Here is a 22,231-nt window from a genome sequence, read left to right on the forward strand (position 1 = left end):
AGAAAAATTTTAAAAATTTATCTAGTGGAAATTTTTTTACATTTTAAAACAGCATTTTCCTAAATAGTTCAAGTTCTACTAGGTAGTTTTTTTTTTATCACGTATACAGGAAGAGAATGTGATGACGTTTAAGAAATTTGAAAAAAAAAACTAGGTCACCGACTTGGTTTTTGAGATATCTTTCAAAAACTGAGTTTTAGAGGGTCTTTTAGCACTACTGTACTGTTGCCATGCCAACAGATAATGCCTGACGAACCCCTTAAAAGATTGCCCTAACATAGTGTTATGCATATGTTGAGCTATTATCCTGATGATAAGTTTGACAGTCCTGATATCTTTTACTGATTGGCGCTTGCTGTTACTTGTTGAAAACCCTTTCGAGCCTCCTTAACACGCAGGAATGCGTATTATTAACCTCCTCCCAAAGTCTCGTTCTCAAGTTTTGTCTGAGTTGTTGTTTCTTCGCGCCATTTCTTAAGTGGCGGGAACTTTGGCGGTTTTTCATTGGTTAACGAAATAGACCCGTCACTCTCATTGGATGAAAGTGACATATGGAAGCAACATCGTGTTCATACAGGTTCAGTTGTGAATGAGGAATCATGGCGGAAAACGAAGTAGTAGTATCGCTGTTGTCGCAAGAAATGGCAGCTTTTACTGGTGAAGAGGTCGCAAACGTTTTAGAAAAAAGGAATCTACCCCTCAGGAACAATGTCGTGTTCTCGAAGGTAAGTTCCATTTTTGTTCACGCTCTGTTTGTATAGACTTGAATACTCACACAACTGTAATTCCTTTTCGACAACAAAGATCTGGCTTGGCTATCGATGGAAGGAAACAAACGTAAACAAAACGAAGCGAAACGAAAATACAACAGCGACAAATTAACACACACTTACAAGATTTGCAGATTTGGTGAACTTTTACCTATCGCAACAAGAGCACATGGCCCATCCCATAATATTACAAATGTATGAATGACGTAATTTCACCAGTCCCGCGCGGACTGAGTACGGGAAAACGAAATAAACATTTAAAGAACGTTTTGTAACTTACAGTTTGTAACGGCGAAATTTCCGCTTAAATTTCTCCCGGCCTGTATGGTAAAGTTGAGGGTGTAAACCCAAATTATAATTAAGTTTCTCCCTGACTATTCATCGCTTTCTATCTGGAAAATATTCGCATATAGATGCATTAAATTCTTAAATGTATAGGATGCTGTGCCCTTAGAAGAACCATGGGGAGCTCATGCAAAGTCTTCCAACCATTAAATCAGCTGGGTGCCTGCCCCTTCTACCCTCTTGGGTAGTGTAGAACTGAGGATTACTTTTCTTTTTTCTACCCTCTTGGGTAGTGTAGAACTGAGGATTACTTTTCTTTTTTCTACCCTCTAGGGTAGTGTAGAACTGAGGATTACTTTTCTTTTTTCCACCCTCTTGGGTAGTGTAGAACTGAGGATTACTTCTCTTTTTTCTACCCTCTTGGGTAGTGTAGAACTGAGGATTACTTTTCTTTTTTCTACCCTCTTGGGTAGTGTAGAACTGAGGATTACTTTTCTTTTTTCTACCCTCTAGGGTAGTGTAGAACTGAGGATTGCTTTTCTTTTTTCTACCCTCTTGGGTAGTGTAGAACTGAGGATTACTTTTCTTTTTTCTACCCTCTAGGGTAGTGTAGAACTGAGGATTACTTTTCTTTTTTCTACCCTCTAGGGTAGTGTAGAACTGAGGATTACTTCTCTTTTTTCTACCCTCTTGGGTAGTGTATACCTGAGGATTACTTTTCTTTTTTCTACCCTCTAGGGTAGTGTAGAACTGAGGATTACTTTTCTTTTTTCTACCCTCTAGGGTAGTGTAGAACTGAGGATTACTTTTCTTTTTTCTACCCTCTTGGGTAGTGTATACCTGAGGGTTACTTTTAATCTTTTTTATACCCTCTTGGGTAGTGAATACCTGAGGGTTACTGTTAATCTTTTCTATACCCTCTTGGGTAGTGTATACCTGAGGGTTACTTTTAATCTTTTCTATACCCTCTTGGGTGGGTAGAGTATACCTGAGGGTTACTTTTAAGCTTTTCTATACCCTCTTGGGTAGTGTACACCGGTGAGTTACTTTTCCTTCCACAGTAGACGGAGAAATGACCAAACGGCATGGTGCATTGATTTGGGATCATAAATGCGTTGAGGTACAGCTTATCAATGCAGAAGGAAAATAGTCGTAACCTGAACTTTACTCTATGCGTAACCTAAACGTATTTTTGCGTGACATAACCCCCTTTAAAAATAGTTATGTCACGCATGAAATATTTCTCGCTTTGCATATTTTTCTGCCGTTTCCTGGACGCTTTACTGCGTGGTTTGTGAGCGCAAATCCGTAGATGTAATGTTTTACGAAATGTAAGATTGCGTTTCGGTATATTTACATGTACTGCTTGGTACTTTATGGGTCTAAGTTCATTTGACATTGTTCTTGTTCTTGTCTGAAACCGTCCGTTGAAAGCGATGTGTATTCTCTGGCTTATCTAATCAATGCAGTTTATGAACCTTTAAAGTTCAAAATATGCGCTGTTCAAAGAAGGGTTTTTCGGAGTTAGCCTTAAATTATTGGGCCGTTCATCATGGAAGTGATTGTTCCTGTTATATTTTGCAGTGACATTTAGCCTGGACTATTTCAGGACATTGTGTTAACGAGTTACTGTTTGTTTCGTTTAAGCAGGAGCCCATTGCTCCTCTCGGAAGTTGCGGTTTTTTTCATTTCAGTCTAGGGGATTATCGAATGTCCTGGAGTGTTTAGCGAACACCTCACGCTACTGAGGGGTGTCAAACCTTGGCTTGAATTACTTATGCAAATGAGCTAGCTGCAAATTGTGAGTGTGCAGCCACTGCATTTGTATAAAATGTTTTTCTGGCGCAAAGCTCGTCATGCGGCCATGAACACATCTCTACGCGAGATGGAAGTGTTTACAACTTTCAAATAACTCTACGAGCTTACCACTCAAACGTCTTATACATAGTTTGGTAATCTATGTACCGTTGAACTTGAAATGACTTTGGCATGCATACGTATGTGAGCCTTACACAATACCATAATTAAAATAAAATCATATACAAGTATACACAAGGGGGGTGTCTTGAAAACACAGACCTCGAAAACGCAGACCGCAGACCGCAGACCTCGAAAAGTTTGTTTTCGACATTTGGTTATGTTAAAAATGGATTTTTTCGTAGGAGAATATTTAAAACAGCTGCAATTTCGAGATAGCAGCGTTTTCGAGAAACCCCGAGGGGTGTCTCGAAAACGCAGACCTCGAAAAAAATTTGTTTTCGACATTCGAAAAGAACCGTGGTTGTGAAGCGATTTTTTTTCGGCGAGGGTGAAGGAGACGAAGATGTTACAAAATCTGTGGCATCTAATGAAGGTTGCTGTTTGTCCTAAACTGGTTGCTATAATGATGGAATAGGAGTGTTTTGATTTCTTGCCATTCGGTCTTAATGTTTAGGTTTCAGATCTCCTCGAATTTTTGCATTGCCTCGATATAGAATACAATACATAGTTTTGTCCTGCGCTCAACGTTGGACGTCTGGGCGTGAATAATCGAAGTAAGTATTATTGAAGTAACCGAGAGCGACTTTCACCAAAATTTGTTAGTTTTCATTTCGAGACACCCTACACAAGGGTCGACCATTTCTCTCAAATGGACTCATCTCAATGAAATTCCTGTCATTTACATACCACTATGATAATGGATCAAACTAATAATAAGTTTAAGACACTTCACGTTATCTGCTTGATTGAAGATACCACTCTCAACTCCTAACATCTCTAATGATGATAATAATCATCGTCTGGCACGCATGTAGAAGAAGCTCGGTTCGAGTAACGAATGTTAGCGTGAACGACGAGTTGTCTTGAATATTGAATGTTCGCTTGAATGTTAAACATTTCCGTATGAATGTTGAATGTCGATCTGGGTCCTACATTGAACCAATAATGAAGCTTTGAACAAGGAATGTCGATATTTATTCTTGTCTGTAAATACACACCATATCGAGGCGCTGTTTTCCTTACCGCATTTCTTTTACAGAACAACTTCCAAAAACTTTGTACACCCCCTGAATATTTTCCAAAATTAATTTTCTCCTTAAAAACTTTGGAAATAGGAAAATGCCTTCAACGGCAACAAAATGCCTCGGTTTTAAATGCCAACTCATTATTTTCGCAAATTTCGCTACAATAAAAAAGAATTCCCTATTTTTCTTTTAAATCAGTACCATCTAGTTTGAAAAAAATAGTTAATTTAAAAACCTCCCACGCTTGAGCCCGTGTTGTTGACCGCATACCTTTGACGCAACATTTCGTTATTTAGCTCTTTCCTCGGGTGTAGGTGTGAATCATTCCCCAGTGAGTTCTCGAGTTTCCCTCTGTTACGCACCAGTTTGCATTTCGCTTTCTGGGTTGACCGCTGTGTTGTCATGGAGAAATACCTTATCACTGCTTCTGCATGTGCACTTAGCGCTTCTGCACTGACTTTCTTAGTATGTCGATATCTACACAAAAGACGCGACGTTCAAGACAACATATACGAGACGGAGAAATACCTCGGAAGGTATCTCATTTGCCATTATGGTCAACCAGACGAAATTTTGCCATACAGCTTTGACCTCGAGGAATCTCTCGATTTTCCAAAGCGTTGTGCTCTAGAGTGTATAAAGCACACAGAGGTAAGGACGAACATAAGTTTTACACCACGTTATTAGCTGTACATTCTTCTTGTTTTTGTTTTTTTGTTTACGGTTTGCTTCTTTTTTTAATCGCATTTGCCTATCTATTGGAAGGTAAAAGGCCAGTTCAAGTCTCAGCCTCGTTTCCACAATGAAATGTAGAGCGCGTGACAAAGAAGCCCTGTATTTTGAAATGTATAGAACAATTCAACTCTACGAACTACTTCACGTTAATAAAGAGGTCTTTCTTTATTAGAATCAAGTATCAGACCTTTTTTGCGGTGATGGTTGAACGAGACTTATTTTTTCGGCATAGCCATTGTAGTCTGCTCCAGACAACAATGGCTATACACCCCGCTAACTTATTGGGAAATTACTTTCAGTGTTTTACAATCAAGCAATCTAGCAAGCGAGCAAGCAACGAGTTCATCTCTAGCTTCTCCCACCCAAACCATAGGCTGCTTTGATTGTTCTATATTTCATTAGTGTTTGTAAGATATTCCTGATTATTATATAGATACTGATGAAATACCAGGATTTTCCCTTTTACTAAAAAATCATATCTTCATCGCGCGCAGTGAAGATACTATTTTTATCTTGCACGTGTAAGGATATTAGTGTCACCATGGTTACTAAAATGATTAGCCAAATACAAGAGAGCTTCCCGCTCAGGCACGCGGCCGGTTCTTTTGAAATTTCATCTGTATCTACATCCTCGGAGACCCAGGGGCTGTGGGTCGATTTCAAGTTAGGGCATGAAGAGCCCTTGGGGACATTGTCTTACAAGACTAGTTCCAAACGGTCGCAGTCGTTCTGCCATCTGATTGGTGCCAGAAAATCTTTGTTTTTCTGCCCAATCAGAGTGAAGTGTGCTTTGGAGTCCTCAGTTCGTGTGTTGTAACACGGACAAATACTACTAGCTCAGTTGCTCGCTATGTTTGTTTGGGCAGTGCGACAGAGATTTGCTTGAGGCGAAAAGTTTCAGTCTTAGCACACAATGTAAGAGAAATCGATCAGATTGTCCGCGAAAATCTTACCGGAAATTATACTGAATACTTTCGCAGGTATCACTAGAGAACGTGTTTTAAAGTTTGCGAGGTTTGTATACAACATGATGGTTGCAGTCATTGATATGTCGCTTTAAACGTTAAACGAGATTTAAGCTTAAATCTTTTCTAGATTTTTTGCATAATTTGCTGTGACTGAAACTTTGCCAATCCCGTGAAGTTATTTCGTCGCACGGGCCACGCAGGTATGTCGAGCAACTGGTACTTGCGCAACTTTCTGTGCGTGCCAAAATCTAATCTCATCTTCGCTTGAAAAAAAAGAAAAGCAAAGCGTGGAAACTTTAGCTTAATAGATGTGGGTAGATGGCCCTGTACTATTAGGCTGACATTTGAAATAAAGCAAACCCGCCCTTTCCATCCATTATTTCTTGGTCTTTGGTTACGTTTTTCCCATTGAAAGCAGCATCGGATCGATTCCCAATGATCAAAGGTATTTAACTTGGTCTTCAACAATCGACAGAAGAGGTGAAATGACAATGACCAAGGGACTAGAAGAGAATCCGTGGCCTTCCTAGCTCAAGAATTTCAACACTCTAGGCAGCAGTTGAAAGATTAAACTCTTTCCTAACCCCCTCGGTAACTGCCCGAAAAAACCTCTCCTTCCCACGATGTTCTCATTAATAAGTTTTTGTTCAGATTTTAATTAGCTAACCGGAAACACAGCTAAGCTTTCTCTAAGCGCTTGCTGGAGGTCGTCCACTAACTTAAGCCGTATTGTGAACGACTTTACTACAAAGCGAAGATTAGATTTTGGCGCGGACAGAAAGCAAAAAGCTACGTGGACGAAAGCGCCAGTTGCTCGACCTATCTGCGTGGCCCGTTCGACGAAATAACTTCACGGGATTGGCAAAGTTTCAGTCACAGCAAATTATGCAAAAAATCTAGAAAAGATTTATGCTCAAACCTCGTTTAACGTTTAAAGCGGCATATCAATGACTGCAATCATCATGTTGTACACAAACCTCGCAAACTTTAAAACACGTTCTCTAGTGATACCTGCGAAAGTATTCAGTATAATTTCCGGTAAGATTTTCGCGGACAATCTGATCGATTTCTCTTACATTGTGTGCTAAGACTGAAACTTTTCACCTCGAGTGAGTCTCCGTCGCAAGGCCCAAACAATCATAGCGAGCAACTGAGCTATTAGTATACACGGCTTTCAAAAATGGCGGCACAGTGCGACCGGAGCTTAAAAACTGGTAACGAGTGCATCGAAACGAGGCATCCAAGGCCTGATCAAAACAGATATCTTTCACATGCAGCGCGATCAACTTGTCAAAGTTTGGAAGTTTTATTAGTAGATCCTTCATAACGCTTTGAATTTGAAAAAATCCACGCTGAAAAACTGAATCACAATGTGAACAACTCAAGATTTTGATTGATTGGAAAATGGTGATTGTTTCAGGGCAAATTTTCTCGTCGAAACAATGCCTACGCACTGCTGTGTTCCCGGCTGCACCAAGAAAGGCTATCTTGAAGAGGGTAAAAAAATTTCTTATTTTATTTTCCCTACTGACAAATCTCTGCGAAAACAATGGAGTCATGCAATCAGGAGAGATGAAGGGAAAAACTTTCAGATAAGTAAATCCACTAAGGTATGCTCGAGGCATTTTAAAACGGAGGACTTTCAGAGATCGCTAGGTGGAAGTAAGATAAATCTCAAACCTGGAGTCGTTCCTTCAGTATTTTCGTGGCGCACGTCTCCTCGTAAACGAAAGCCCCCGCCATTCAGACATTTAGCAGGAACAGGTTTTGACGATATCTCAGAGGCTGTTAGCGAGAATGAAGATAATTTGGAATCGATTGACCAGCCACCATACCAAGAAATATCAACTCAAACGGACGAGACTTCGGTCATTGAAAATACAACTCAGACTGAAGACAAAGTATTCGAAGACAAAGAATCTCAAACAGAACATAACGATTTAATTGTAATAATGGAAAAAGAGATTGCTGGTTTGAAAGCCGAGATTGTTAAACTTATGAAACAGACTGATGCACTGAAAGCTAAACTATTCAATGTTGATGGATTTCGTTCCAACTCATCGTCGATCAGCTTTTACACCGGATTTCCTGACTTTGAGGTGTTTAAAACAGTATTTGACTTCCTTGATCCTGGCGAATATGGTCAAAACATTAGGTACTGGACATCTTTAAATACCAAGGAACCTTTACTTGATATTTACGACAACGAACACTACAGTAAATCAGAAAAAGGACGACCAAGAGCTCTTAAGGCAATTGATGAGTTTTTCTTAGTGATGTGTCGTCTAAGACAAGGCTTTGCTGAAGAGCACCTGAGTAATCAGTTCCATATTTCATTATCAACAGTGAGCCGAGTTGTTATGTCGTGGGTCAATTTTATGTACCTTAAATTTGCTCAGATTGATATATGGCCCTCAAGAACAGTAATTGACAACACCATGCCAGAAGGTTTTAAAGCAAAATACTCAGCAACAAGGGTTATTATTGACTGCAATGAGGTACGCTGCCAAATGCCAAGCAGTTTACAGCTTAATGGGGAACTATTTAACAATTACAAAAATCACACAACACTGAAAGGTTTAATTGGCATCTCTATGAAGGCCCATACTGGTCAAAATTACACTCTCAATAAATGGTATTGCCTGAACTGTTTTTTCATGCTACTATCATGTTTTAGTGCATCTGTGTCGCTTTCTTGTTTGTATTAATATTTGATTTTTTGTGTATCATGCAAGAAAAAATTACTTTGAAGGCAATAATATAATCATTGATATTATTTTTTCATGACAGAGTATAATTTTTTTTCATTACCACATACAAATTTTTCGTAACAAATTCAAAATTTTTTTTAATGTATATGTACATTTTTTTTTTTGTATCATGATAGTATAAATTTTTCTTCCATGGTACTCAAAAATTTTTGGGGATTGTGTGTTAATTTTTTGGATCCATGATGCATTGCATTCATCGCGGAGAGAGGTATGGGTCTAACGCCGCCATCTTGTTTTCAAAGTTGTAACATAGATTACAGGATGCTTATGCAACACTGACTTTGATTGAACACGATCTCGATAGAGCTCCAGAAAACTATACATTGAAAGAGTCTTTGCATCTCCTAAAGAGTAATGTGCAGTCCCTTCACGATGTTCTCCTTTCTCATGAAACTGTAGCAAGTGGAAGCTCATCAGGTAGTTTTTTTACTCCAACTGTGGAAGGCAGAAAGGGACCTGGAAGACCAATCATTGTGATCGGTAAGGACCAAATAGAATACTTACATACAATCCAGTTTTCTTGGGAAAAAATAGCCAAGCTGCTCGGTATCAGTGTATCTACACTTCAAAGAAGGAGAAAGAAGTTTGAAATAGATGATAAACTTGAAAAGTTTTCAAACATTTCAGATGAACAGTTAGACCTCATCTATAAAGAATTGACTGCACCTGACACAAATCAAGCAAGAGGGGGGTTTCTCACACCAAATATTGGCCGAAGGAGATTTTTTGGTGCCTTGAGAAGCTGAGGTATTAGGGTTCAGCGGTCAAGAGTAAGCGAATGTCTTAGAAGAATGGATCCTATTGGCACTTCGTTAAGATGGAGATTGGTTATATACCGTTGCAAGTACAGTGTACCTGGACCCAATTCACTCTGGCACTTTGATGGTGCTCACAAACTAATTAGGTGGAAGCTTGTAGTTCATCTTTGTATTGATGGATTCTCGCGTTTAATAATTTACTGCAAATGCTGTGACAACAATAGTTGTGATTAATTAGCAAAGGTACCTTTTTGTTAAAGGGTCCAACTACGATAAACACATTTTTTCAATGACTGCCCTTTAATTCCGATAGAAAAATTTTGCTACCCCAAGATAGCTCAAGAGTGTATTTCAAGACCCTCTTTTGTAGGCTTAAAAAAAATTCAAGTCCCCCAATTAATCACCCATCTCCTCCTCCCAGAAAAAATGAATGGTCTCTTACTACAAAGTCACTTTAGAAATTAAGTTCCTGTGTTGTTTTCAGCTTATCAAATAGTTTTTTTATGGCAATTATTTTTGCTATTCATTGATGAAATCTACATAATTTTCGGCCGAGTAGTTGGGTTAAACACCCATTGTATTCATAGCCAATCATCGTCCATTGGGAATTTGAAGTTAGTTAAAACTGCTCAAATTGAAGAATTCTTTTCACATATCACCAAATAAAGTTTTGGATACGAAATTTTAACCCACCCACCTCCTCTTTGGCAACGAGAATGGTTAACTGTTTAAAACAAAGTTTAGGATTGTATCACTTCATTAAGTAGAAAATAATGTATATTTCTGCATGATATTTATAAGAATTACTGGTACTCCAACGAAGGACTAACATCTGAAACGACAGTACACACCTTTCACTACCTGACCTGATCTCAACTATCACTGGTTCATTAAACACCACTGCAGCCTACATCTCATTATGTATGAAGTAGTTTTCATTGTTTTATGTTTTTTCATAAGCAAAAGGATTGTGGAAAGGCAAAGAAAAACATTAAATTTGAGTACCATTGGTTTTGAATTCTGAAACCATACGCTGACAATGCTGTCTCATGTGGCTCAGGAAGCCATACATTGTGAGATGTCTACAACAGTAGTTAGTCATTCCAGTGTAGGCAACACTCATGATGACATCAAAACTAAGAAAGGAAATAATTACATCATGATAAAATGGAAAACTTTATTTGGTATATTTTTATGAATAGCAGTGATAACCATGAACAACAATTTTTATAAACTCCCAAAAATATAAATTATTCCTACACAACTTAAAAGCTTGGGTTTGTATGTAGGCACAGTGGACATTCTGATTCCAAAAACATCTCAGTAAACAATAACAAATTTTAAAACTTTGTAAATATATGAAACCACAACCAAAGGTGTTATTATGACAATGTTTTTAGTTAGAACAAACTGTTAACATGCAAAAGGTTAAAACAACGATTCAAAACATGTACCCTTGATAACAAACAGTCGATCTCCCCCTTTTTTTTCCTAGCCCACAGTTTTTGTAAAATTATACAACACCAAAGTAGGAACTACTGAAAGCCAAGTCATGAAGGTTGAACAAAAACTCGTCACCTGGAAGCTGTTTGGAGTAGCTTGGGATGGGTAGATTGAGAACATTTATGCATGTATTGGCTGTGGGCATAAATGCATCACCACATTCAATGAAATTGATTTCTGGTGATAAAACAAATCCTAGTGTAGGTTCTTCATCTGTTCCACACACAAACTGCAACACATGACCAAGGTTAAGGGTGTTATTTCCTGAGACTCTCCTTCCACCAGCAACTTCTTTAATGTAACGAATAAATGCAGCATATACTTCCTTCTGGTATTTTCTTGCATTTGAGCCTTCCTCGCTGAATTTAGGAGTAAGAAGATTAGCAAGCTTCTTCACACTGAGAGCACTTGCCTCACTTGGAATGAAGAGATACATGGAGGTGGGTAGCTTCATCAATAGCTGGAGAACACCAACTTTATGAAACCCTCTAATGAGATTTCTTACACATGATGATGATGAGTGGCCATTTGCTAGCTCTTTAAGAATGTTTTCAGGGAAGAATTGAGGAATTTTACCATTCTGAAGAACACTCAGCCCATTACAATGCCAGCTGGCTTGTATTTTTCAGACAAATCTTCCCGTAACACTCCACCTTCAAAAAGGTTGTCTTTAATCTCAATCAACATCAATCGAAAAAACTCCTTCCTAGGGCCTCCAAAGTCCCTTCCAGCCTCACCAATAAAGTTCACTTCTAATGGTAACCTGAAGTTACTTATTGTGCTTATTTTCTCAAATCCTGATTCCAGTAAATTCTCTCTGTCAACCAGAATAAAATTGGTTTCCCCTTCAATTTCAAATTCAAATTGATACATCTGCTGTCTCCAATGGTCTACCATTTAAAATCTTCCCTTGAGCATACTTTAGTATTTCAACAGGGTTTTGCACATCATAAACACAGTGATTTATGATCTCTTGGGTGATTACATCCATTTCTGTCAACTCCTTATCTTCAGTACGGTCAATAGTTTCCCTCTTGTCAACTGAAAAGCACAATATACTCAGTTCTTATAGTGTTCATTATTATATACAATGAAAACGTGGAGAGAAAGACAGAAATTTAACATAATGTAATTCCCTAGTGTTGTTTGAATATTATACTTAAAAAGCTAATAGATTTTTTAACAGTCCAATGTTCTTTTAAAATTGTTCAGTTCATCATCTGGACTAAAAATTTGGAAATGAACATCTAAATTGCAGAGTGTTAAGTAATCCCATAAGAGAATAGTTTTGTTTAAAACAAATTGAAGCATTTCACTTAACACTATCCCCTTATGGGATTACTTGGATGTTTATTTCCATTTTTTTAGTTCTGATGATGAACTGAACAAGTTCAAAAATGTTTGTCTGTTAAAAAATCTATTAGCCTTTTATTTATAATAATCAACATTCAAAGCATGAACAAATCAAATTGTAAATTTGAGGATCATTTAGTCCCATTTTGAGCTACATGTATGGTACATTGTTGTTTCAATAATTAAATGTATATAGTGCTCTAATAATGCCAGACAGATTTGATGATTGTAATGATTTTAAAAAAAACCTAACACAATACCAATGCAACTATTAAAACCAAAGACAATACAATAGAATTAACTACTACCTTACAATATTACCTGCAGTAGTCTTATCAGCATCATGAAGTATAGCACTTGGGTCATCTTCTTTTTCTGACTTCTTTCCATCAAATTCAAAAGGGCTTTTATCAAACTCGGAGTCATCAAAGTCATCAGCAAATAAGCGAACATAGACGGTGGTGGTGGATGCAATAGATTTCAACAGTATGCTGCCATCAATTTTTACTCCATTCGCTAACCGAGGCTTGATAAGTGTCCCATAACAGTTCTTTACAAACTCAAAATCGATATCCTTGCAATCATCTGGGAGTTGTGCTTTCACTTTGCTGTACAAAGTCTTATCATTCCACGTTTTGTCAATCGCAAAACCTGAAATAACTCGATTCTTTGTTTCCAGTTGCAGCTTTTCTTCTCTTGCTTGTGGTGTTTTTCAGTGTTTGCCCCGACAATTACAATATCTTTGATCGCACAATCCCTTGTTGCAGTACGATTTGTTCTTCCAATATTACGGGATGACGATGCAACATTCCGGGGAGCATTGGTTGCGTTGCCCCGATAGAGTTGGGAAACGAGAACGAAGCTCGCAGAGAACATTGCTAGGTCTACTTCCAGCTTGCCCTGGAGATTGGTTATCGGTACCAGAAGAAGATGATTGTCTGGCTGATGTATTAATAATAACAGAGAATAATAATAGAGAATTAATCTCTCGGATGGCGTTTAATGCTATATTAGCTATTCTCGTTTCTCTACTTGACGAAGACATATTACAAGATGGCGGCGACGGCAGCCCGTTTTGTATCATGGAATGACCGCAATGTATCATGGAACCCAAAAATTAGCACACAATCCCCAAAATTTTTGAGTACCATGAAAAAAAATTTATACTATCATGATACAAAAAAATATGTACATATACATTAAAAAAAATTGGAATTTGTAATTTTTTCTTGCATGATACACAAAAAATCAAATATTAATACAAACAAGAAAGCGACACAGATGCACTAAAACATGATAGTAGCATGAAAAAACAGTCTAGTCAATACCATTTATTGAGAGCGTAATTTTGACCAGTATGGGCCCTCATACACAGCCCATGGGTCTCCGAGGATGCTGTATCTATAAAATAAACAGAACATTGCATGGCCGCTTGGGAATACGAATTTAAGCTCTTGTGCCGAAAGCCCTCACTCGTTCGCTTCGCTTACTCGTGAGAGACACAGCTCTCGAAGAAAAAAATCCATATCCCTGCGCGTCCGTGTGATATCCTCTATTTACTCGACCGTCATCGTTGTTTTAGTGAATTTTTCAATTACATGTCGGAAGTAATCTTAGAACCCCTAGAATCTTTGAAAGGGATTTAAAATTTTTTTTCGATTGGCATTTCCTTCAAATGGGGTGTGTTTATGATGACGAAATCTGGCAGTTTTTCAAGTTTGCTGCGGCTGAAATAAGAACAGAAAGCAACAGCAGAAAAAAAAAATCAGTGTACTCACTTGTCTCATCAGAATTCACTGAAAACCTATTCGCCGTTTTGGAGCGTGCCAACAATATCTAAAGAAAAATTATAATGAGGCGTTTTCATGTGGTAACTATTTACTTTTAGCCTTAACCCTATGACCTGAAACGCACGATGCCTCTTTGTGTCTGCCATAATTTTTTTAACTGCACAGACATATCTTTTGCAAAAGTTTAGTTACAAGTCCACAATCCTGAACTAACTATGGAAAACTTCGATTCTCATTTCAGGATGACGTACCTAGCAGAGCTCTTGACGTAGGGTGTGCCGTGGGCCGGTCTTCTTTTGAACTCGCCAAGAGATTTAATCAAGTTGTGGGAATCGATTTCTCACAAAGTTTCATCGATACATGTCACCATCTTAAGAAATATGGGAAATTAGCCTATTCTGTCCAAACTGAAGGAGTTCTTGTGTCTGAGCATGTGGCCGAGGTCGATTCTGGCGTTGTAAGTAGTCGTATCTGAATTCAAATGTGATAGAATCTGGAAAAAAAAAAGTTCTTCAAAGGTGTTACCTGATGGGAAAGGACGCCTGATGGGGAAGGGACGCCCCTCCCACCCCTCTCCCCCCACTTACGCTGTCAGTAAACTGCGATCGAGCGTTGCTTTTTCGGGGGAAACACAATAAAGTAGTAGCCCAATAATTGGTGGTAGGTATATAACTAAGAAAGAAAAACACCAGATACAATTAGCGCTATGGGTCGTTTGAAGCCACTACCCCCTCCCCCCTCACTTTCGCCTTTCGCCTTTCGCCTTCTTCGCCGACTCTTACGCTACTTCACTTTTGGAAAAGGAGCCTGATCGCTAATCGAGTTTTCACTTGACGAGTAGTTTTCTGAAAGAATCCCAACTGGCAACTGACCATAAGCTGGCCATTTCAAGGAATTTTGGCAAAGGACTACCGAGAAGGCCTTTACATAGATTATGCTAGTAGAAGTAGCATATTATGCTAGTAGCATTGCTTTTTTATGGCGAAATTATGCTAAAGTTATGTTCTTTTTTCCAAATTATGCCCCTTTTTTTTTAAATTATGCTCTTTACAAAATTGCAAATAAGGGCCTATCCGCAATAGCGACAAAATTGTTTGTTTAGACAAATTTTCTGTCATCACCAGTGCTTCACAAGTGCGGACGGTTTGTCGCGACCTGACAAATTTTGTCCGAAGCGGACAAATTTTCAAACGCACCGCCGACAAAATTTGCCAAAATCGACAAATGTGTTAAACTTGTCTATCATTTGTCAGAAAAGCTATTACGGCCTGCCTGGTATTGGTAAGTGAACTGAGTTCAAATTACCTTCTGAGGCATTTCCTGCGAAACGCTAAAAACTGGATGCTTTAACAGTGAACGCGTAACGTAAAGATGAATTCCGGCAATTGGAATTTAAATCCAATGGCAAACTATGCCGGTCTGCCCTATGAGCAGACAAACTCTGTAGGACGCTGGAACGTTCCACCATACAACGATCAATTGAACAGTATTCATGCAGCTGGGCCAAGCTACAGCAATGGTGTGTTTTTCCAGTCCTCACGCCAGTTTCAATCCAACGAAACAGAAGTGGTCGTACAAGCGCTGCAACAAGAAATGCAAACGCCCTCGCAAAATAAAGGAAAAAAGAAATCGAGTTACGATAAATGTTCTAACGAAGAACAGAGTTTCCTGGTTGATCTGTGGTCCGAAAAGCACGACCGTTTAGAAAGCAAAGACGCTAGGATAGCGTGGCAAGAGATATGTCAAGAGATCGAGATCAATTTTGGAACGAAAAAGACAGTAGAAAAATGCCAGAGGAAAATCAAATACCTTATCGATAAATATAAGGATGCAAAAACCTGGAACAAAACTCAGAGTGGATGTCAATTAAGAAAAAGTGTCTGCTATGACAAAATTGATCGTGTTCTTGGGACAAGAGATGTTGTTACCCTTAAGCACGCGGTCGAAGCAGGGACACGTACCGATTCTCCAATCTCGAGTCCGACTTCCCCAAGCACCGATGATCATGACTCTGTTGCACCTAGTAGTAGTTCTGGAACTCCAGGCCCACAGCCAAGCACCAGTAGGACAAGTGGAACAAGTAGTGCTGAATCATCCAACGCCGTAAACCGCCCCAGCAGAGCCAGGAAAGAGCGGAAGAGAGCAACAAAGAGAAAAATACACAAAGATGGAGAAGATGAAGAGGCAACTTCGCTCAGGAGGAGCATCGAATCGATTGAAAAGCAGGGCAAAAAGCTAACGAAAATTATGCAAGGCTTGCAGGAAAATCAGAGCAAGCAACTAGAAATGGTGGCATCCTTCATGGGCTCTCTTGTAGAAGCTATCAAAGAGAAAAAAATAGGCGACTTTGGAGTTTAAAAATTTATTGGAAAAAGAACTGACAAGTATTAGGAGAAAGAACGGTCGTAGTTTGTTATAGTCATTGTTCACAATTACAAGTGTCATTTCATCATATATTTACCGTACTATAAAATCATTTTTAAGGAAAGGACCGATTACACACAATGTGATTTCATTTGATTTTTTTAACTGTAATGTGAATAGTTTTGACGAGTCCCAAGCGTAACAGGAAAAAAAAATATGGATCACTTATGAGTGTAACATTTCGACAACGAATTTAGCCTTGGTGATATATTTTGTAGTTTTGTTGATATTGTACTAAATTGGATTCGGGTGATTACTATGGGAAAATAACTTTGATTACAATGTTTTGATTCAGTTATGCATTGGCAATGCATTCTCTTAACACACTTCGGACGTCATCTCCATCCCTTATAACATCATCGTCGTTGTTGTCGTGACCTTGATCTCCAGGGTCATCATTGTCATCGTCATTCCAACCGTCTTGATTTAAGGGGGCATTCTGGTCAAAAAAAATTAAAAATCTTTATTTTTTTCGAAAATGTTTTGATGGCCTCTTTAGTTGGGCAAATCTGTCTAGTTTAAAGTTTTGATGTCAGTTTTTCCACTTCCAGTTTGCGAGTCAGTAAAAAATGAGGTTTTCTTAGCCTTGTTTTTTTGTTGTTTTCGGTTTCCATAGCAACGGTTTCAAATTTTGCGTTATTTTTGCGATCGATGCGTTATAACTTGTTAAAACACGTTCCTACGGTCTGGTGTGAGCAGAGTCCGTTCCACAGGTACAATCTTTTCGGTTCTAAGCTAGGTTACTAAGCCAATTCAGCTCTCGGCCAAAACTCCGCATTGCTCCATAATACTTTCGCATTGCTCTATAATATTTTCGAATTACAATGCCAAAAGAAGGACGCAAACAAGCTGTTTTGAGGAAAAATGTTTCGAAAAAGCGAAAAAGTGGTTTTAGAGGCACTTCAGTCCATGATTTAAAGCGCCAGAATAAAGAGAAACGGCCAACAGTAGGAGTTACTTTCGTCGATGAAGACGATGTGGTCAGCGAGCTAATTCCACCACCAGCTGTGCCTGCATCTTCCAGAAAGATTCAAGTCTCTGAGACCGAAAGCCTCTCAGACGAGAATTCCTATAACGCTTTCGAGTCAGCAAATGGTTATCGCCTTGTTAGCATGGATAGCTTAAGGAAATTTTGTAACAGGATTCATTCACACTCTAAATGCTCTTCAGGTGAGTCTAGAGCTTTATCACATACACGTGTAATCTGTATGTAACGTATCTATCTTTCTACCTACAATCTGCTTAACTTAATAGCTATGTTATGAAGTTTCTTAACTGTTTATTTTGTTTTGGCTGCTTTAGGCCATGTTGAGTTAGAAGAAGACTGTACAAGTAGATTTGGCTTGAGCAGTTCCATCTATGCCAGGTGTGATGAATGTGGAATGTCAGAACTACTTGCTACTGGATACCACAAATCTGATGCCACATTACCGAATACTATCCAAGGAAAAGATTTAAATCGGAGAGTTGTTTATGGTGCCTTTTAAATGGGTTTAGGAAGGGAAGGAATAGCCAAACTGTGCGAAGTGTTAGATATGCCTTTCAGTATTTCAATTGATACATGGTATAGACATGAGGATGCTCTCTTAGAAGCCCACACTGATGTCGTTAAGAGGAGAGATTCTAAAAGAGTAAAACAGGCTGAGACAAGAGTGGACAAACAGTACAAGAACTACAGAATCATGAGGAGGCAGGCAAAACAAAGGGATGAAGAGCTGAGGTCCAACCGGGAAGGTGTGACATATGAGGCGGGAGGCTTCAATGATCTTGGACTGAACAGTGGACCATCAAGAAAGAGAAAAAAAAAATGAACAGACATAAAAGCCATTCCCTGGTGACATTTACTGCTGTTTGATATAGTATTATGGTGAAATATCAAAGCAAATCAGTAGTTGAGAGAATGGAAGTCATTTTCATTGTTTTTTCTCTTTTACAAATGTTTAAGGCTATTTTCTGAAAAATGGCCATTTTTCCTACTGCCAGTACTGCCCCCTATTTTTTTGTTTCTTAGATTTAAGGTATGTTAGTCAAACTTGGCTCAAGTGTTTAACATATAGACTACTACAACTTAATGGGACAAAATTAGACCATATAAAATAGGAGCATATTTACAGGAAAAAACATAAAGTAAATGTTCATTTGGTTGCCATGACAACAATATCCGCCGTAACCAAATTTTGCCCCATTAAGTTGTAGTCCCTTTTATATAGAGTTGATGTGCCAAACATAAGTTTATTTGACTGCATTTTCATTAGAAACAAAAGGGGGCAGTGTATCAAGTCTAACAATAATATTTTATGTTATAGGGTTAATAATTAACTTCAGAAATGCATGGTCAGCAATTTAAGATCAATATTGAAGAAAGCATAATCAGGTGCCTGTTTGGTGAAAATGTGAGCCATTTAGGCTAAATTTTGAATTTTTTATGAATTTTAAAAGTTGTGGTCACAATCGTCCTAGTTTTAGACCAGAATGCCCCCTTAATAGACAGAAGTTGTGAAGGACAGCACAAGCAATGGCAGTTTTGTTTGCAAACGAAATCCTGCTATCTAGCCGTTTCCCTAGTATCCGCCAACGATTTTTCAACATGCCAAAAGCGCACTCTACTGCTACTCTTGCGGCGGACAAAGCTCTATTAAAAGCTATTTCCTCTGGGTCTCTTGTTGCTTCAGGAAATGGCTTTTGAAGCCAAGAAGCTAGAGGGTATGCACTGTCTCCAACTAGATAGGGTTTGATCTCGTTTGCCCCGATTCGCACAACTGGACCGGTAAGAATCTGATAGTTCTCTGCGAAATCAAATATTGTACTATTTCGCAGAACTCTGGCATCATGCATACTTCCCGGAAAGCCCGACGCGAAGTCAAGAAAGCGATTTTTAGCATCGACAATAGCTTGAACAATAAAGTCATGTTGTTGATAGCGACTGAAATAGTCAACAGCACTGTCTGGAGGGGCAGCTATTCTTATGTGAGATCCGTCTATTGCACCAACAATGTTTGGGAGATCAGAAACATCTTGAAATGTCTCTATGCAAACCCGGGTTTCCGCTTCTGTAATGGAGAATTTTATGTAGACATTCCTCAGGTTAAAAAGGGCCTCCACAACGTCTTGGGATGCTCCAAGAACAGTCAATCTTCCAACATTGAAATTTGGCCCAATACTTTTATAACTGTTCCCGTGCGCCAAACGATACAAACCAAGTGCGAGTACTTTTTCTGGAGCGATGCAGTCACGCGATCTTGTATTTTCGCGTGTTACGGCAGGTCGCAAGACATTCAACAACATTTCGAAGGTACGACGATTCATTCGCAGTTGTTTGCGGAAATACTCTTCGGGAATTCTTCGGTCATTGAAGTGGATCTCGAACCAAGACTGGTTTGGTCTTGGAAATTTCCAAAAGTAGGGATTGCGTCGACGTGCCCGGCGTCACTACCTTCTACATGTACAGTGTTCAACCATTAAAAGGGCTGCTTGGTTTAGAAGATTTGATGCCGTAAAAACAAGCACATCATAAGCAGCGTTTCTTCTGCGATCTGGGCGAGATTTAGAAGCACGAAACATGCGACTAGTAAGAGAATTTGAACGCGATCTATTATCCCGCCAAAATGTTCGATGTTTTGGCGCACGCAAAATTAAAAGTTTAAAAAATAGTCATTGCTGTTAAGGTGTTGACAGAATTTTCCCGCTTTGAAAATTTGAATGCGGACACCGCAGACAAGACAAAAATTTGTCCTGACAAAATTTGTCCTTCGATTTTGTCGGAACACTTCTAGTTTTGTCCGCTAGTGCGGATAGGCCCTAAGTCCAAAAATACATTTTTTAATTAGAAGCCGTTGGTGTACAAGAAAGAAACGCAACAAATCCACAATGAAATTCAAATAAACATGTGGTTCATGTTAACATGCACACTAGTACTAGACTATAAAAGACAAGAAAGAATGAAGTTTTTTTTGGAGAGAATTCACGAACCTGTGATGATGTCTAAAACAAACATACAGACAAGTGGTAGCTTATCTGCGGTTGCGTCATTTTGTAATTTGTAGCCTTGCCTGATGAGAGGTACTGGGACCAACATGGCCTACAATGTGACTTCCGGTTCCGGTGCACCCCAAACCCGGGCTTAGACCGTTTCAGACGCCGCTCAGTGATTCACAGTGAACTACAAACGCTACCACTTGAATTAAAACTTGAAACATCGAATAACGTCACCAAGTGCTCTGGAGTAGAGATGAACAATGATCAAATTGTAGCATCAAAAATGATCCGATAATTATCAAAATATGCGAATTATGCTAGCATTGCATTGCTACTTGGCAGAAATTATGCCAGTTTGCTCAAATTATGCCCAAAAATTATGCTAGCATAATCTATAATGGCCTACTACCGAGGATAATCCCAATTAGTTCCACATGCAGCTAGATTGATCGGTGAGTCAGACGCAATCCAGCACCCAAGAGCACATTCGGCTCCCAACTAAGGGAAAAGGCCCTGGGAACGAGGTTGTCGGTTATGCTGGAAGAATATCTCCTGATGCCAAGGGTGTATTCATATCTTCAATTGGTTCGTTTTCGTAAGAAAATTGAAAAAACGACTATATGTTTAGATAGGAACATCGGTTTACTTGTAAAATTTTACCAGGCATTATATGGATACTGGCTCACCATGTCTCGAAGAGCTGTTGTATGTAGATCAATGGATTATAACTAAGAATTTATTTATTTTCTTATAGGTATTGTATGTAGTCATATTGCCCTGTTCTCTCTCTTTTTTTTTTTTTGGCTTGATTTTTTGTTTTGTTTTGTTTTGTTTTCACATTTTTCTTTTATTTTCAACAGGACAGAAGTCGTTTATCTTTTTATCAAGGAGATGCTTGCAATTTGCCAAGTGATCTTGGACAGTTTGGCTGTGTTTTGGCAGCAAATGTGGTGTGCCGTCTTCCTAATCCGTATCAGTTCTTAGAAAGGCTTCCATCGCTAGTGGCACCTAGAGGTATTTTAGTCATTACTTCACCCTATTGTTGGTTGGAGAAATTCACACCCAAGGTAAGCTTTATTAGAGCAATTTTTTAAAAAAATCATTTATCGCTGTGTACAAATGTCGATGTAACTCGATATACCCCACCTTGGTTAGTCCCAACTCCTTTAGCTACAGGCAACAATCAAACTCGTGCAGTCTAGCTTGTTTCGTCTTCTCTTTTTACCACTCGGAATCCTGCGTTTGAAGGCGAAAGCACAGTATTCGGAAAATGATAGCTTCCTGGCAGGGTATCATTTTTAATGCCAGGTCCCCCTCAGACCAGTCGCACCCTCGCTTCAGTTCGGGCTCGAATTTCGCGGCCTTTTGCTTTTGTGAAGTAGCTATTGTCCAATCGGTACGATAAATGACAGATTTTTGATCCGCTAGAGTGCGTGTGCTATCTCGGTCATTTTGTATATTTTTTCTCTCATTGGCTCCTTTATTATCGATAGAATCTATGGCTGGGTGGCTACAAAGATGCAGATGGTAAAGCCGTCACCGGATATGATAAGTTGAAGGTTTACCTCAGCCAAAATTTTGTGCTCGTAGAGGACAAGCTCATGCCCTACTTCATCAGAGAATATTCCTATGAACACCAGTGGGGTGTGGCTCGTACCACCATCTGGAAAAGAAGACAATCGACATCCTGAGTTCCAGATTCGATTCCTTAGATGATTTTCAGGCCTCAATCGATTAAGAGTATTTTCTCGAATTTTTCCCCCGATGGACTATCTTTTTGCCCTCTTTTTTTTTTTTTTAGCAGCATATGCATACCGATTAACTAACGTTGATATTTGTTGATTTCATAATTGTTACTGTAAACTCTGACGCTTTGGGAGTGACTCTCGCGTGA

The 22,231-nt window shown here is 38.9% G+C and overlaps 4 protein-coding genes across 4 annotated transcripts; 3 read left to right on the forward strand and 1 right to left on the reverse strand.

Annotated features, from left to right (window-relative positions):
• Window positions 1-4,070: 4,070 nt before the first annotated feature.
• On the forward strand, window positions 4,071-22,028 carry LOC148727917 (uncharacterized). Its single transcript, XM_088762394.1, has 4 exons — window positions 4,071-4,711; window positions 14,180-14,395; window positions 21,198-21,404; window positions 21,831-22,028. The coding sequence occupies exons 1-4, from the start codon at window positions 4,463-4,465 to the stop codon at window positions 22,026-22,028; spliced, it is 870 nt and encodes a 289-aa protein (XP_088618520.1). The 5' UTR covers window positions 4,071-4,462.
• On the reverse strand, window positions 10,450-13,193 carry LOC148727918 (uncharacterized). The gene is made up of 2 exons (XM_088762397.1): window positions 12,470-13,193; window positions 10,450-11,836 (listed from the first exon to the last, which is right to left on the reverse strand). The coding sequence occupies exon 2, from the start codon at window positions 11,247-11,249 to the stop codon at window positions 10,806-10,808; it is 444 nt and encodes a 147-aa protein (XP_088618523.1). The 5' UTR covers window positions 11,250-11,836; window positions 12,470-13,193; the 3' UTR covers window positions 10,450-10,805.
• On the forward strand, window positions 14,416-16,630 carry LOC148727919 (uncharacterized). Its single transcript, XM_088762393.1, has one exon. The coding sequence runs from the start codon at window positions 15,310-15,312 to the stop codon at window positions 16,294-16,296; it is 987 nt and encodes a 328-aa protein (XP_088618519.1). The 5' UTR covers window positions 14,416-15,309; the 3' UTR covers window positions 16,297-16,630.
• LOC148727920 (uncharacterized) lies at window positions 17,108-18,815 on the forward strand. Its single transcript, XM_088762396.1, has 2 exons — window positions 17,108-17,532; window positions 17,665-18,815. The coding sequence occupies exons 1-2, from the start codon at window positions 17,187-17,189 to the stop codon at window positions 17,847-17,849; spliced, it is 531 nt and encodes a 176-aa protein (XP_088618522.1). The 5' UTR covers window positions 17,108-17,186; the 3' UTR covers window positions 17,850-18,815.
• Window positions 22,029-22,231: the final 203 nt, after the last annotated feature.

This window comes from Stylophora pistillata, chromosome 6, assembly GCF_964205215.1.
Source record: "Stylophora pistillata chromosome 6, jaStyPist1.2, whole genome shotgun sequence".
Classification (NCBI taxonomy): domain Eukaryota; kingdom Metazoa; phylum Cnidaria; class Anthozoa; order Scleractinia; family Pocilloporidae; genus Stylophora; species Stylophora pistillata.